Below are 14,883 nucleotides of genomic sequence, written 5' to 3'. Positions count from 1 at the left end.
TGAATTCTTAGTTATTGTTACAGAGGGTCCAGAGGCTAGGTTCCTCTTGCACGGAGACTGGCTCTGTACTTTTCTTCCATAACTGTGTGCCGTCCATGACTCTGCAAAATGAACTCCTCCTTGCTAGATCTGTGTTCTTATCCCAGAGGCAGGTTTATCGGATTGGAGTAATCTTGCAGCGCTGCACTGCGTGACAGGAAAAGGGCATGAAGACACCAGATTTAGGGCATACAGTGCATTCCTGACCTTTCCCCCTACGCTGGCACACCATGGGCTGCCTAGTGCCAATGCAGGCATCCTTGCACAATGGTGCAAGGGTGCCTGTGTTGCATGCAGGATTGTTTTCATACATGAAGGGTCACCTTCCTGCACAAAAACAATTCTGGGAGGCATATTTCTCTTTGCAGCACACATAGAAAAAAGAAGAAAAAGGAGAAATAGAGAAATTACTACCCTTTACACCTCCCCTGTTGAGGCACAGGATTTTGGCGCATCCCCAGGTTCACAAGTCATTGTAAATGTGGGGATCCGTCCATGGGAGTTGCATGGGAACACCCATGCAACGCCCATTGAATGCCTACTGAGAACAATGTAAATCAACACAGGGATTTGTGCTGCGTTGCCTTATTCCAAACCTTTGAAGTCGCTCAGAGACACACAAAGGGGCTTTGTGTGGCTTCAACAATCTGACTGCTCCCACCCTCAGCTCCTGTCCTGTCCTTTCCCTTCCAAGTCTTCAGGTAGTTCTGGGTACATGCTAAACCCTCATTAATTACCTTGTCCCTGCAGAGAGCCAGCTGTCTCTTAGTCTAGTCCTGGTCTCAGTATAGGAGAGACTGAGAGGTGATATTATTGATAATGGCTCTAATGTGTTGCACAGACCTAAGTAGATGTTTCAAATTTGAAATTATCTAATGCTTCATGGTCAACCATATAAGTAACCATCATACATATAAGTACTGGTGCAAGAAATATCAATAATTCTAAACTGTGCCATGATATACATGCTCTTCATTGTTCCTGTTCCACTTTGTATCCCATTAGAATGAATTTGCCAGAATGCTTTGCACGGTGCAGCTTTTCCTTCAAGGAACAAGTCACACCGAGCGTGCTTCAGCTGTTCAAGAAAGGTGTATGAATACCCACTCCCTCCAAATCAGCAAGGGCACAATTTACAGGTATTCCAAGTTCCTGTATTAGAGATGTTACAATAAAGGTATTGATTGCAATGTAATTTGGAGAAACAAATGTGATATCGCTTTCGGAGAAAAAGCATACTGAAGTCAGGAGTAGGGTTATAATGCATCTACAATCATGTGGGTAATGTACTCGTGGGATCAGACTATACCCGACCTCTTGGATGGCTTTTCCAAGCTGGTGCACTTCTTTGTCTTAGGTGAAAATAAAAGGCAGTAGAGTGAAGGAATTTGTGGAAGTTTGTTGGTCTGACCGCAGGAAAGTCTGTCCTTCCCTTCACGAGGGAAATGACAAACACACAATGCCTCGGCCTCTCACCTTACTTCCTCTGGGAGCTAAAGTGGGAATACACATGGGGCCTGATTTATGAAAAGTTAGCTCCGCCTTTGCGTCATTTTTTTACACAAAAGCGGCGTAAACTTATAAAATAATTGTATTTTGTAAGTTTGCAACGCTTTTGCGTCAAAAAATGACGCAAAGGCATTGCTAACTTTTCATAAAACAGGCCCTTACTTTTCATACCCTATTCCTTTTTTTGCCCTGCACAAAATTACACAAAAATTGGCATGCCAGACATCAACTGACTATACGTCTTGTCTGACAAATTTGGTGTATATCTGTCCACGAGGAGTAAAGTTACAGATATATCTAAAAATTATAGCTGCATAGTAGCAACTGCCACTGTGTAAAAAAAAAACAAAAAAAAACTAGGGGGCTCATTTATCAAGGTTTCACACAGTGCAGCACAGCACAGCACAGCAAGACACCTTGAACTGTATGAAATGGAATGGGCAAGAATGCACCATATTTAAAATAATACAACACATTCTTGTCCTTCCCTGGTGCTGGTGGCCTTTTGGCTACCTAGCATCAACGCAGGCACCCATGCACCGTGGTGGAAGGGTGCCTGCATTGTAGGCAGGACTGTTTTAATGCTGTAAGGGCACCTTCCTGCACAAAAACAATCCTCAGAGTCATTTCCTCTTTCTAAATGTGCTGCAGCACACTAAGAAAGAGAAAACAAGGAGGTAGAATAAAGATATTTCTTCTCGTTGCACCTCCCCCGGGGAGGTGTCACATTTTGATGCATTCCCAGGTTTACCAGTGTTGGTAGATCTGAGAATGCACCAAAATCCATGGGTTGATCCGTGGGACCACCCACGCTCCACCAGTGGAACGCTTCTGCAGGGCAGAGTAACAACACACAGCGATTTGTACTGCATTGTGTTACTCCAGATTTATCAAACCACTCATGGCCTCGGAAGGTGCATAGCAAGGCTTTATAAATCTTACTATAGTGTTGCATCGGCCTTCCAATGGCGTAAAGGTGACGCAACACATTGATAAATATGCCCCTAGGTTTCGGTGGAGCGCAGCTCCTACTGAAGCACCCTATAACACCACTACTCTGAATATGCTCACCTCAAACATCTGTTTTCTAGCAGTTTTTAAGCATAAGAGAAGTGCAGTGCCATCCACGCTGAGCTAGAAAGTGACAAAGCCTTTTGCCATTTTTGCAGCAAAGTCATTAAAGCCAGGATATTCAATCTAGACTTCTTGTATACTGGAACCATGTCCTTGTTCCTGCCAAAGGGGAGTTTGAGAACCCAATAAACCGAAATTCTTTGCTCCTTTGTGACTCACCAAGAGTTTTGTGGCTTTCATCCACCCTGCTATGAACTATCCATTTTCTGAATATACACAATTTACAAAGGTTTGTCGCAGGAAAACGTACACTGTCAGCTTTGTGAATCAGGAGTATATGCATCATAAACGCGGAAGTTACACACATTTTTCCATTTCGATAGGAAGCAATTTTATTTTTCAAAAGTCCTTGTTCTAGTTACTAATTCCTCCAGGGTGCATATGGGTACTTGATGGGTCACAGTCAGCGCTACAGAAGAAGGTCACTTACATTTTTACTTACCCACGTACTCCATATGGACGCCCAGCAACATTAGCCTCACCACTTCCGGTGCACACCAGTGATTGCTACCTCCTTTCCCACTCCCTGCAGTCATGTGAGCTGCCCATAAACAGAGTCAGTGCTTGTAAGGTAGGTGGTATTAGAAACACAATTATACTGAGTTTATTGACCTGGAAAGGATGAAGGGTAGAGATGGCTTTGCCAGGACTGAAAGCTGTGGCCTGCAGGTTACAGCCAGATCTCTGCAGTTGATGCTCAACCAACTAAGCTACCTTACTATGCGTTTGAGTCTTTCCCCAGGCAGTTGTCATCTTCGTGCAACACATTCTGCCCTCTATAAAGATACACCTCGTACCGCACCTACGTTTTGGTACATTCCAGCCATCACGCGCATCAGACTTGCTGACGAATGCATGTTTCGTTCCCACCCTGCAGGGAGGGATCGACCAATCAGAGATGCCTTTCACCTGCTGCAGGTTGGACTGACAGGTGGCTTCTATTCCTAGTCTTGTCAGGACACAGGTGGGGCTCGAGGACAAGGGGCGGGGGGGACATGAAGGCAGATGACACACGAGGACAGAGAGAAGGTGTAATACATGCACACGACATCCAACATCTGTGATAGTCGATAAAACACTGAAGTCGCCCTTAAATAAAAAATACCTCCAAGATTTTAGGTGAAAAGGAGCGTCCCGTACAATTAAAGACCTAGTGACGAGCAGGGACACATCCCTATGAGGAAAGACATTCCACTAGGAAGTCCTCCAAAATGTGGCTAATTTTTGAAACAGCAGAGAGGACTGGCTACATTGCCTGCGAGGACGAAACTTACACTATTACCATTTAAAATAAGATACCCTCAAAAGAGGAGGGATGTCTGATCACACTGCATCCTGGTAAGACATTCCTGTTAGTGCCCCTCAGATTTAGATAAGCTTAAGAATACAGAGACATCTGACCTTACTCCCACAAGTAGAGAATCTTCTGTTAGTGCCCTACAGATTCAGATACCCTCAAAAGAGCAGAGACGTTTATTGACACAGCCACTGAGAGAGAAGCTTGCATTAGTGACCCATAGATTGGGTTATCTCAATAGAGCCGATATGTATATCCACACTGATACCGAGGGAGAACCTTAGATTAGTCCCCCAAAATCTTCGCATACCCACAACAGAGCAGAGATGTCTGTCCACACTGAAAGGGAGAGAGAACCTCTGATCAGTCCCCCAAAGATTTGCATATCCACAGTAGAGCAGAGATGTTTGTACACGCTGATACTGAGAGAAAATCTAGTTTGAACCCAGAGGCATAGTGAGCAAAGGACCCATGTCTGGGCATACCCTTCCCACTTAGGGTAACAAATGTGAAAAGAACCAATGATGGACGGAATCCTAAACAATGTCAAACATTCACCTCTAGCCACAGATCTGGGCTTAAATCCATCGGTTTCTTTTCTCACCACACCATTCCAGTGTGGACCCAGCCATATGCAAATCAATCTTGAAGCTGCTCTCCATGGGAACAGTCCAGCCCACGCTGCCAAGCCAAGTCCTCCCTGGAGCAGAAACAAGCATCCTGGCCAGTTTTCGGGCATCACCCCTCATCAGCCAAGCTAGCTTGAATCCAGAGGTGTAATGAGCACAGGACCCATATCAGGGCATACCATTCCCACTTAGGGTGAGACGTGGGTCCCATGCTCACTGTCACTGGAACCAATCTGTACCCAGCTGATGAGCTCATATCTAGGGTGAAACCAGTCCTGGGTTGCTTGTGTTCCAGTTGAGGGAGAACCTAGCTTGCTAGGCAGAGCTGGACTGTTACCACAAGGAGCAGGGTCAAGACTGGTTTGCATATGGCTTTTTGTAATGCTGAAGTGTGATGCAATTAAAGATTTTAATAGGATCAAAACAAACCAATGCACTTGGTGATGCACAATTAAAATATTTGCTGAAATCTGATTTTCACTCATTATTGTTTGTGTGCAGTATAGTTTTATCAGTAAAACGTATGTCTGAGCAAACTTAGTGGCAATTTGAATGGAAAAAGTGCTGTCTGTAAATTACACTGTGTGACCACAAAATGCTTGAGTAATATATTTGCAACAGTGTCTGCCCAAATGCATCATCAACTACGTACTATACACATACCTGTCTCCTGCTCAACACATTTTCTCAGCTTGTTCTTTGAGTGATGCTTGGATTTTTTACAATCCCTGTGTCTTTAGTGATGTAACATTGATGTCACCCCCCGCTCCCACTATGAAAATTGCTCCAGCACCACTGGCTGATTTTATAGTGGGGAGACCAGTAAGCCCTCTCAGCTCTTGCAAATAGATACAAAGGCCTGTGCCCTTTCAACTCCACCAGCTACTATGACCATATTGGTCCACTTGTGGTCTGGTATTAGATTTTAGAAGCTCTCCTTGACTAGAGCTGGGCATGCACTTTGGGTGCAACCCATAACCAGGAAACCTCAGCTTTAATATTGAACGCTGGAAATTAGTAGTTGTTTCTTCAATGCTGAATGTTTTAGAAGTTCAACTTAAAGTTTGGCTTAGTCATGAAGATTGACTACCGTTCCTAGTTTCTGAAAATTTTGAAAATAGTGTTTCATCTTCCAGCTTGTCTTTTCCCCCTTTTGATCTGATCTCATTACTATAAAACAATTTCCAGTAGGCAGTGTGGTTGGGTTTGTTTGGACGAAGCACACATTGGAGCTAAATGTTGACCTAATGTTTTCCAAAAAACAAATAATGGTATCTTGTGTTTCCATTCTTAGCAGCAGTCCAAAGCTTTCTTTGTTCATAGAACACATTTCTTGACGGTGGGCATCACTGGCACCACCAATACACTGCTGTGCTCTGCCTCAGTTCTTGAATGGCAAGTGTGAAAAATGCAGAGAAGAGACACAATCAATAGGGAAACAAAACACTTTAAGAAAGCTGTGCATCAATTTGTGTGGTTTTGAAGCTCAGATTTCTGATGCAAGGAGCAGGTAACAATTTTCCCATGGCCTATACATGTATGTGTAGATATAGTGAACCATCTTCCTTCAGGTTTTCTGTACATTCTCAAGTTTCACTACCAGCCTCAGTTCTTCAAGTTTTGACCCTGCAATCAGCTACCTCATTTTACTGCTCACTCACATATTTGACATTCCAAGTTGCCACCATCAACCACACCGAAGTCACTCTTCAGGCTCTGCTGCCCTCTTCTCAAAAGTTCCTATGTAGTGCCTATTTTCAATGAGAGAAGATGCAACCACATTAAGGGCATATATGTCATTTCTAAACATGTTGTTTCTGACTCCCTCACAGCTTCTAATTCCAGATGGAGAGTTAATTGTTAAAGTGAAGGAATTTTATTCTCATAGATGTCTTCTTTGTGGACAGACTTGACACCAAAATGCAATTGGTTGGTGTTTGAGCACCTCGGCCTATCATGTTTCTCTGCACAGCGTGTGCTAGGAGAGTTGTGTTGCTAAAGTCACTATTTCCCATACATATTTTGCCGTGGAGGGCTGTTTCAGGTACTGTACGGTATATCTTTATTGGAATTAAAGCAGCCTTCCAGTCATCACACTAAGCTATCGATCAAGCATCATTTGGCTGCTACACAATCCTCAGCAAGGGTGAGAATACCTGTCCTAAGAATGTTCAAGTTGGAGAAGTTGGAGAAAGGAAGGATGAACCCATGGCAAAAAGCTATTTAACCAGGACCAGTCTAAAAAATGTTCAGAGTACAATCTATTACCATAAAAGTTTAATACCACTGCCATTTGTCAAAAGCATCAGCAAAGTGGGGCAATCAGGTTTACATAGGTATTTCACTCTCCTTAGTCCTAGTTTGTTCTGTACTCCTGAATACAAACGTTGAAGGCGAGTGAACAGATAAAACAAAACACAGAACAGAAACATCTCCTGCATGCAAGAATCTTAACACATATAGGGTCAGATGTATAATGAATTTTCCGGTCACAAACAGCCCAATTTGCAGAATTGGGCTGTTTGGAACCGAAGAAATGCATTTTGGTATGTATTAATTCCAAGTTGCAATTCAGTAATATTTTACTAAATCTTAGTTTGGAATAGCGAATACATACCAATTCGTTATTAGGAAGGGGTGGGTTTAGGGCATCCCTTCCAAATATCGCATCACAGTGGTATGTAAGAATGTTTAGCCACCAAAATGCAGGCGCAAAACAGTCGCATTTTGCCACCAACTTCAAGTAGGTGATAACCCATTCACAAATGGGAAGCGGTCCGCAAGGAACCCGTTCTACTTTGTGAATGTTTCTAATAACATTCATTAAGAGCAGGCAGTGGTCCGATGGACCACTGCCTACTCTTAAAAAATGAAAAGAAAACTTTTAATTTTTGTTTTTTCAGTGCACCCTGTTTTCCCTTAAGGAAAATGGGCTGTATTTTTAAAAAAAATGGTTTATTAAAAAGCAATCACAGTTATGGTGGTCTGCCGAACCCAGCAGGCTGCCAGCCTTGTGATGACTGTGATTCCTAATGGGTCGCACATTCCAAAATACCTCATTAATTATTATGAGGTAGATCGATTTTAACCCACTAGGAATCGCTAATAAAGCTCTGTGAGTTTCATACATTAGGAATAGTGATTTCAATTTGCAAAAAATCGCAATTAGGTAATCGCTATTCCTAATATTGATACATCTGACCCATAGTTCATGAAACCTGGAGAAATGCAAGGAACTGAATTGCAAACTACTCTAAAAGGAATCTGCACATAAATATTTTGTAAAACTTATTTTATTGTGTATTTTTAAACACAGCTTCGATATGTATCTTCACACAAAGGTGTAAGCATATTTCCCTATCAAGTGCAGTGGAATGGGTGAAGGTATCCGGACTTAGCACCATCAGCTATGAAGACAGCGAGGTTGTATGAGGCGACTGTCTGCTAACTCCCCCCTCAGGATCTCAATGATTTCTGTGTGGCACCGCTGTGTGCCAACCTTATCTGCTACAACTGGGGGAAGGGACATGGGTTAAAGACCTCCAGCCGCCTCTGTGCTGAACGGGCAGGGGCATCCCTGCTGATGTTACAAAATACAGGCCAGTGGACACCAGACTCATGAGGCCAGCCTGGAGATTCCCCAACCTCGAGGAATGTAAAACTTACAAAAACACAATTCAACAGTTTAAAAATACATTTAGCCCAGTATCAAATAATCTCGGTGCAGACACAAACAAAGCCAGAATCCTTCTTTTAACTCCTAAAGATACAAGAATTGAAGATGCAAAAAGCCAATTCAGAAGAAAAAAGTAAACAAACAAAAGTGTACTTTGTTTTCTGTGTGTACCCCAACCTAGACAGGAAGGAAGAACCGGAATGGAGGCAGGACAGAAGAAAATACTGATGCCCTCATCATTAGAGGAGAGCGGGGATTGCATCAGAAATGCTGTCCCCAGAAACATCAGTGCTGGCAGGGGTTGGCATTTCCAAGTTACAGCAGAATTACAAACAACCCTCTGAGAACGGGCACTGACATCAGGAAGTGGTGATTCCGCACCAGTTCCTGCAGGGTTCGACTTCTTTCCGGGGGGGGGGGGGGTGGTATGGGGGTCGGAGTAATAGGAGCAAGCTTGCATCAGTGCCCACTCAGTGAGTCAATCACCTCCTGACATACATTCTAAGTCACTGCCAGTTTTGGAGTTGGGTGAATTCCGAAAATTTAAAGTAAAAATGGTCGTATTTTAGTTTTCTCATGTTTAAAACTTTCTCCACCCCTTCATTATGTCAGAGGGGGAAATCCACTCCCTGTTTTCGTTCGAAATCCCCCTCTTTTTCCTATCTGTTCCCAGTTACTGGCACTTTGGATATGGAGGGAAGGTGTAAGGCGTTAGGGGTATTAGGAAAAATCAAGGGGTCACATGGCTTGCTCCTAAAATAATAGGCAACAGAGTTAGTCGAACTTGGTGGTCAGGTAGAAAAGCAGTGTGAAAACTTTATTTTGTATTGAAAGTTATTTGTCAGCCTGAATGAATGTACCTGGTGGTTGGCACTTGAGGACAGGATTTGATAGGCGAGTTTTTCTTGGCGAGCACAGAGACCCGCGAAGAGCGATACTTGGTGAGACAGCGACACCTGTGGCTATTCTGAGTATGGACACCTGTGGCTATTCTGAGTATGGCACAAACTGAGATCCTGGAGGGGCGTCCAGACCCTCCTGTGCAGCACCTGACGGCCCGGCAGTGGTACTAGCTGAGCCTTCAATACAACCCTCACCTATTCTGCTCTAATTTTATATATATACCCCTCATGAGGTAACCACTGAAATGGATTACATAAGATATATAGACATTTCAGTCGGGGGCTGCCCCCCCAAAATCGTCGGCTTGTGTCACTGCGTTCTCCTCATCCAACCTAGGGGCAGCTCACAGAACTCCAAGCTCCCTGATGCCGTAGTGCAGCCACTGGAAAGGGCGGTGGGACCTGGTGGTGCGTCGAGGCGGGAGGCCCATCTTCTGGCGGCAGCGCTCCTCTGGGGACGAGAGAAATTTATTTACACCAGGCGGGAGGAGAGTGCAAAGTCAGGGGATAGGGAAGTTACCAGGAAAAGCATGTGAGACGGAGTAAAATGGAGGAGGTAGGCAGGTGGGAAAAGAAATGTGGATGGGTGGGGGAGAGAAATAACAGGGGTGATTTACAGTGAAAAAAATTACAATGGCTCATTGCACTTGTAGGTTGTTGGTGAAAGAGTCTAGGTTTGCATTCCATTCTAAAGACAGCCTATAAGATAAAATGCTGCCAGCAGTGGTGTAACAGAAGCCCCCAAAGCCCCCACGGTGTGGAGGGGAGGGGGCAAGCTCCGGGGGGGCCCTCAGCACAGTACACTAAGCACAGGCGACAGGCCCCTGTCTGGGTCCAAGGGGGGCCCCTCAAGGTACTTTGCAGGGGATCCCCCTCAAGTTCCGTTACGCCACTGGTTGGCAGGACACTTTGTAGGAGAGTGGCGTTCAGGAATTTTGGGCCAGTGAACTAAGTACTCCGATTCGGCTTTTGAAACTGCTAAAAAGCTTTTCCCCATGTGCTAATCCCATTTTAGGAGTCAGGAAAATGGGATTCCAAATGGATACCAATCCGGCATTGGGAAGGGGCATGTTGTAGGCATCCCTTCTAAATACCAAATGTATTAGTATTTTGCAACTGGAACCCTGTCGCAAAACACTGAAAATTTACCAACACCTCAAAGAAGGTGGTTACCCATTTACAAAGGAAGAGGGCTCCTTTTGGATTCCCTTGCTTTTTGAGAATGAAAAAAATGTGTGTTGGGGAGTAGGTAGTGGTCTAGGGGATCACTACCAACTCTTAAACAAACTTTAAAAAACAATAACACTTTTTTTAAAATAACCTTGTTTCCATTAAGTAAATGGGCTGCACTTAAATTTTTTTACATTACAGAAAATCAATCCCAGATATGGGGGCCTGCAGACTCTTGTAGGGTACAATCACTGTGATTGTGGCTTATTGGACTTGTTGGCGAAGATGTTGGCGGACAAGCTACTCTGTCACAACGGTGATGGATATCTCATCTGCCAAAATATAAATCTTATCACAGTTGTGAAGGAGTAACTCGACTGCCAACATCTAAATCAGGCCCTTAGTAGCACTTTCTGACCTAGCTAATGACTATTATTAAGGTAGGTCAGATTGGAACTCAACCTGATTCTGTTTTTTGCAAACTGTCCTTATGTAACATAGATCAGTTTGTAAAAATATTAACTCTTCACAAAAATACTGGTCACAAATAGCAACCAGTATTTTGGGACCAGTAAATAGTTAATCTTGAAATGACAAGACCACTCTTTCAGACCCAAAAGCAGCTTAGGTAAGTCTGAGAGTAGTGTAGGGAAGTTTCCTCTCCTGTATCCTTAATACGTCTTTGCAACAAGGGCAGATTTGAATGTGCCTTTGGGTTCTGCTCGACATTCTGCTCAATTTCGCAGGGCTCATTCCTAACCTTTTGGGTTTAAGAACAGTCTCTGAAACAGCAAATTTCCAACCCTGTACTGTCATTACTGTCTTTCCACAAGATAGTATCATATACATGTTTACATAATGGTTTGTAGACATCACTGTTGTGCAAGCCACCATAGTTATTTCCCTGCAGTGGAGAGAATCGGGGCTATTGACCACTCCCCTCTGGAAATTAAAAAAATATGGCGCTAGGCAGAAGCTTGGGGTATACCCAAATCACAAATAAACTAGGGAATGTGGTACACGGGGTGGGGCATTGGACTGGGATCCAGAAGACGAGGTGAACAGCAGGAAGTTGTGCCACTGATCCCATCCTGTCTCTGTTTCTGGGTGGTGGGTCACCTTTATAGCTGTGTGCCCCTTACTATCACTTGATGTAGACCTCCACAAGATTTGGGGGTACAAGGAGCAGACTGCAAGAACACTGCAGGAAACAAAGTAAGCTGAGGGACCCTCCTGCTGTGTAAAGTCCACAAGAAATGTATACTCCCCTTCATATGTAAGTCTTTTTGTGTTGCATGTGCCTGTAATCTTTTCAGAAAGGAAGACATACACGTTCATTTCAAACACTTTGGAAGTCATTTCACTTCTTCAAAAGTCCAAATACATTCACTTTAAACCTCTGTCAGTAATTGAGTTCCATGACTAAAAATGGAAGTCAATTCAATAACTGAATGAAGTGGCAGGGAGGACTATTCTTCTGCCTTATGTTTTTTAGTCCTGGGAGGAAGACAGAAGACAGAGCAGCCACTAAGATTTGTAAGAAACAATATGTTGCCAGATGGAGCAAAGGTGAGACAGGGTTACACTGAAGGAAAGAAAATTGACTTCTGCCAGTTGAAGGATACTTTACAGGCTTCAGATCTGGACACCATACTTTAAGAACCATGGGCCATATGTACGAACACATTTTCCCATTGACACAGAATGGGAAAAACCCTTTGCTACATCTGGCCCCATGTCACCTACTGAAGTCTTTGAATTACTAGGTCATATTTCTTTAGTTTTGTTGTCTTTTTCAACATTAAAGCACCCAAAAAGAGATTCACTTAAGCCTATATTTACTTCTTTGAATAATTTGCCTTTGTGTTAAAAACAAAGTTGTTTGTACAAGGACAACCAGATCACTTTTCAAAGTACCGAGGACTAGGGAGAGATCTAGAAAGTCCCCTCAGGTTTAGGGCATGAGAGGCTGTGGCACAATTCAAAAGTTTTAGATGTGCCCCTTCATGCTACCTGTACCCACCCAGCCTTGCCCATCTTGTCCCACCTATCATCCAACTGAGTCCATTTTGTCTTCAATTTTCTGTCCCAAGTTTTAGTTGCTGAAATTTCTGCTGTTGTATAATTCCTCCCTGTCCCCGAAATTCTGCAACAAGTCCAAATAAAACAAGACTAGCATGGCATTTTTTATTTATCAGTCTTGTGTAAATTTATGTCACTTATGAGTTGAGCCTTTGTCAAGTTTATCTGCTTGCCTTTACCAGTGTGTCCTCCTTATTTTTTATTTGTGTATTGTTTAAAAATTATTAAAGGCTTGGTTGAAATTCAGGTAGATCTTGCTTCTCTAGGATCAAATGTCAGGTGTCCATTCCTTCTCCATCCCTGATGTCCTTGTTCCTGTCTCTTTTCTGACATCTGCCCATGATTCCACCCATTTTTGCTCCTCTATGATCATTGCCTTCTCTCCTAATTTTTTGACCATCAGGTAAACCTTCCTCATTCTTCTAATCGACACACACAGGAAACATAAACAAATTGCGGTGGTCTGAGCCTGGCAGCGGGACTCATACCTTGCATGACTTCGTCCTCTTTGCACATGGTCCGGCTGCAGATCTCGTTGTTGAGCATATAAACGCGCCGATTACTGCTCCACATGAAACCAGGAGTGGTCGACAGTGCATTATCCATGTGATACAAGTAAAGATCAAACAAGAGATGGTGAGTAGTGATTGGGGGAAATGCCAAAATTATACATAAACGAACAGAGTGACATTACAAAGGAACACGCTGGAAAAAGTAAAATTTATAAAAAAAACATACAATATATTATCCTGCTGCTCTGTAGCTGAGACAGTAGGACATGGAGGGGTCTATTTGCTTCATTGTCTACCAGTGGTAGTTCAGGACAAAGCAAATGTATCTCAGATTGGAGGGTGGCAGCAGGACGGGGTGGTCTTAATATGGGCGGAGAGATTCAAAGCAGATTTAGCTAAATCTACCAGTTCTCTAACATTACACATTCATTCTTTTAAGAAAATTTGTCTCAAAAGAAATTGATAAGGGAATCTGTGATTATTAAGCGAAACAGAATTACTTTACCATTCAATTTAGGATACCATGCTGAATGAAGGCACCTGCTGCTGGTGTCTATGCGCCTGCTTACACATTGCACAGTGTGGGGGGGGGCGAAATCTTCAGGTCATGAATCACTGATTCCTGATGGTAACTGCACCTTTGCAGCATACAGTTTTGATCCCTTTCCCCCAGAATGGGCAATACCATGCAGACCCAGATTTATCTGGCCCTTTTCCACACCTTTTCCAGTCCATGGAAAATTCCTCTCCCATTTACCACCTTCTCTCAGCAAGTGGAAAACAGGGGAGACTGTAGAGGGCGGGGGGCTGAGGACGGTGACTGGGAGCAAGACAGGCTCAATCAATCAATCAATATTAGTAAAGTGCAGCTAGTCACCCGTCAGGGTCTCAAGGTGCTGGCCGTCAGCTGGCAATAGAAAGCACTGCATGGTCCACCCCAACCCATTTCCGGATGATTGGTTAGGGTAGGTTGCACTTGTACCTGCAGTTCCTTTCTGACACATATGCAATTTTGCTGAATTAATTTTACAGCTAGTACAAGGGGTCCCCTTGTTCATGCACCCAAAAAATCTCTCTCTCTCTCTCTCTCTCTCTCTCTCTATATATATATATATATATATATATATATATATATATATATATATATATATATAAATATATATATATGGGATACAACGATTCACAGATGCAGTTAATGTGCTTCCTGCAAAAGGCCCTGTGGATCATGTACGTTGTATTTTGCAGTCCTGGTAAAATAACTCATGTGGGTGCCCACTGGAAATTGCTGCAAAAAACCTGCAAGGCATACATGATGTCTACACATGGATTAAGATTTATGATTTATTGTAATTTTAAAAGAATTCCAGGTGTAATCCCTGGAAGCTGTGGAAGCCACATCTTTCCAGTGGTACTCACAAATGTAAGCTGTTATATCCATTACCCATGTGCAAATGTTTACCCAAAGTAGATTTGCACATACGAGCTAGGTGCGAAATGTCTGTTAAACTCTTCAAATCTGTAATGGTTCAACAAATTCCAATCCTGGAATGCCCACTTCCTGCCCTAGGGAGCAGATTAAGCCAGTTACTGATATCAGAGTCCATCCTTCCCACTCATGCCAGCCCTAACCGGAGCAACCAAATGCTTAACACTGACCAACCCCAACCCTTATCATAATTTGCTCAGATACCATCATTTTCTCATACAAATAAAGTCAACAAAGTCCACTCTTTACATTGCCAGAATCAAAACTAAAAAAACTTTTTGAAAGTGAACATTTAGATATGATTCTCGCCTTCAGCAAGGCACATCGTACAGACAAGGCAAACTGGGCATTTAGCACTGCATTCAGGATTAGACAAATGTGGGTGTGGAGAACTCTACATAAAAACGTACTCCAAACAGCAAGGTGAACATATAATGTTACTTGGCG

The 14,883-nt window shown here is 43.2% G+C and overlaps 1 protein-coding gene across 5 annotated transcripts in view; it reads right to left on the bottom strand.

The window, feature by feature from the left end:
- Positions 1–7,883: 7,883 nt before the first annotated feature.
- Positions 7,884–14,883, bottom strand: part of MFAP5 (microfibril associated protein 5) — a 137,611-nt gene continuing 130,611 nt past the window's right edge. For all 5 annotated transcript variants that reach the window (XM_069243000.1, XM_069243003.1, XM_069243001.1 and 2 more), the window contains 2 exons: positions 12,927–13,000; positions 7,884–9,637 (listed from right to left, as the gene is read on the bottom strand). In XM_069243000.1, coding sequence (XP_069099101.1) covers positions 9,531–9,637; positions 12,927–13,000 — 181 coding nt within the window. In that variant the 3' untranslated portion in view covers positions 7,884–9,530. The remainder of the gene's footprint in view (positions 9,638–12,926; positions 13,001–14,883) is intronic.

The sequence above is a fragment of the Pleurodeles waltl genome, chromosome 7 (genome assembly GCF_031143425.1).
Source record: "Pleurodeles waltl isolate 20211129_DDA chromosome 7, aPleWal1.hap1.20221129, whole genome shotgun sequence".
Taxonomy (NCBI): Eukaryota; Metazoa; Chordata; class Amphibia; order Caudata; family Salamandridae; genus Pleurodeles; species Pleurodeles waltl.
This window is presented reverse-complemented; position numbering and strand designations above follow the sequence as displayed.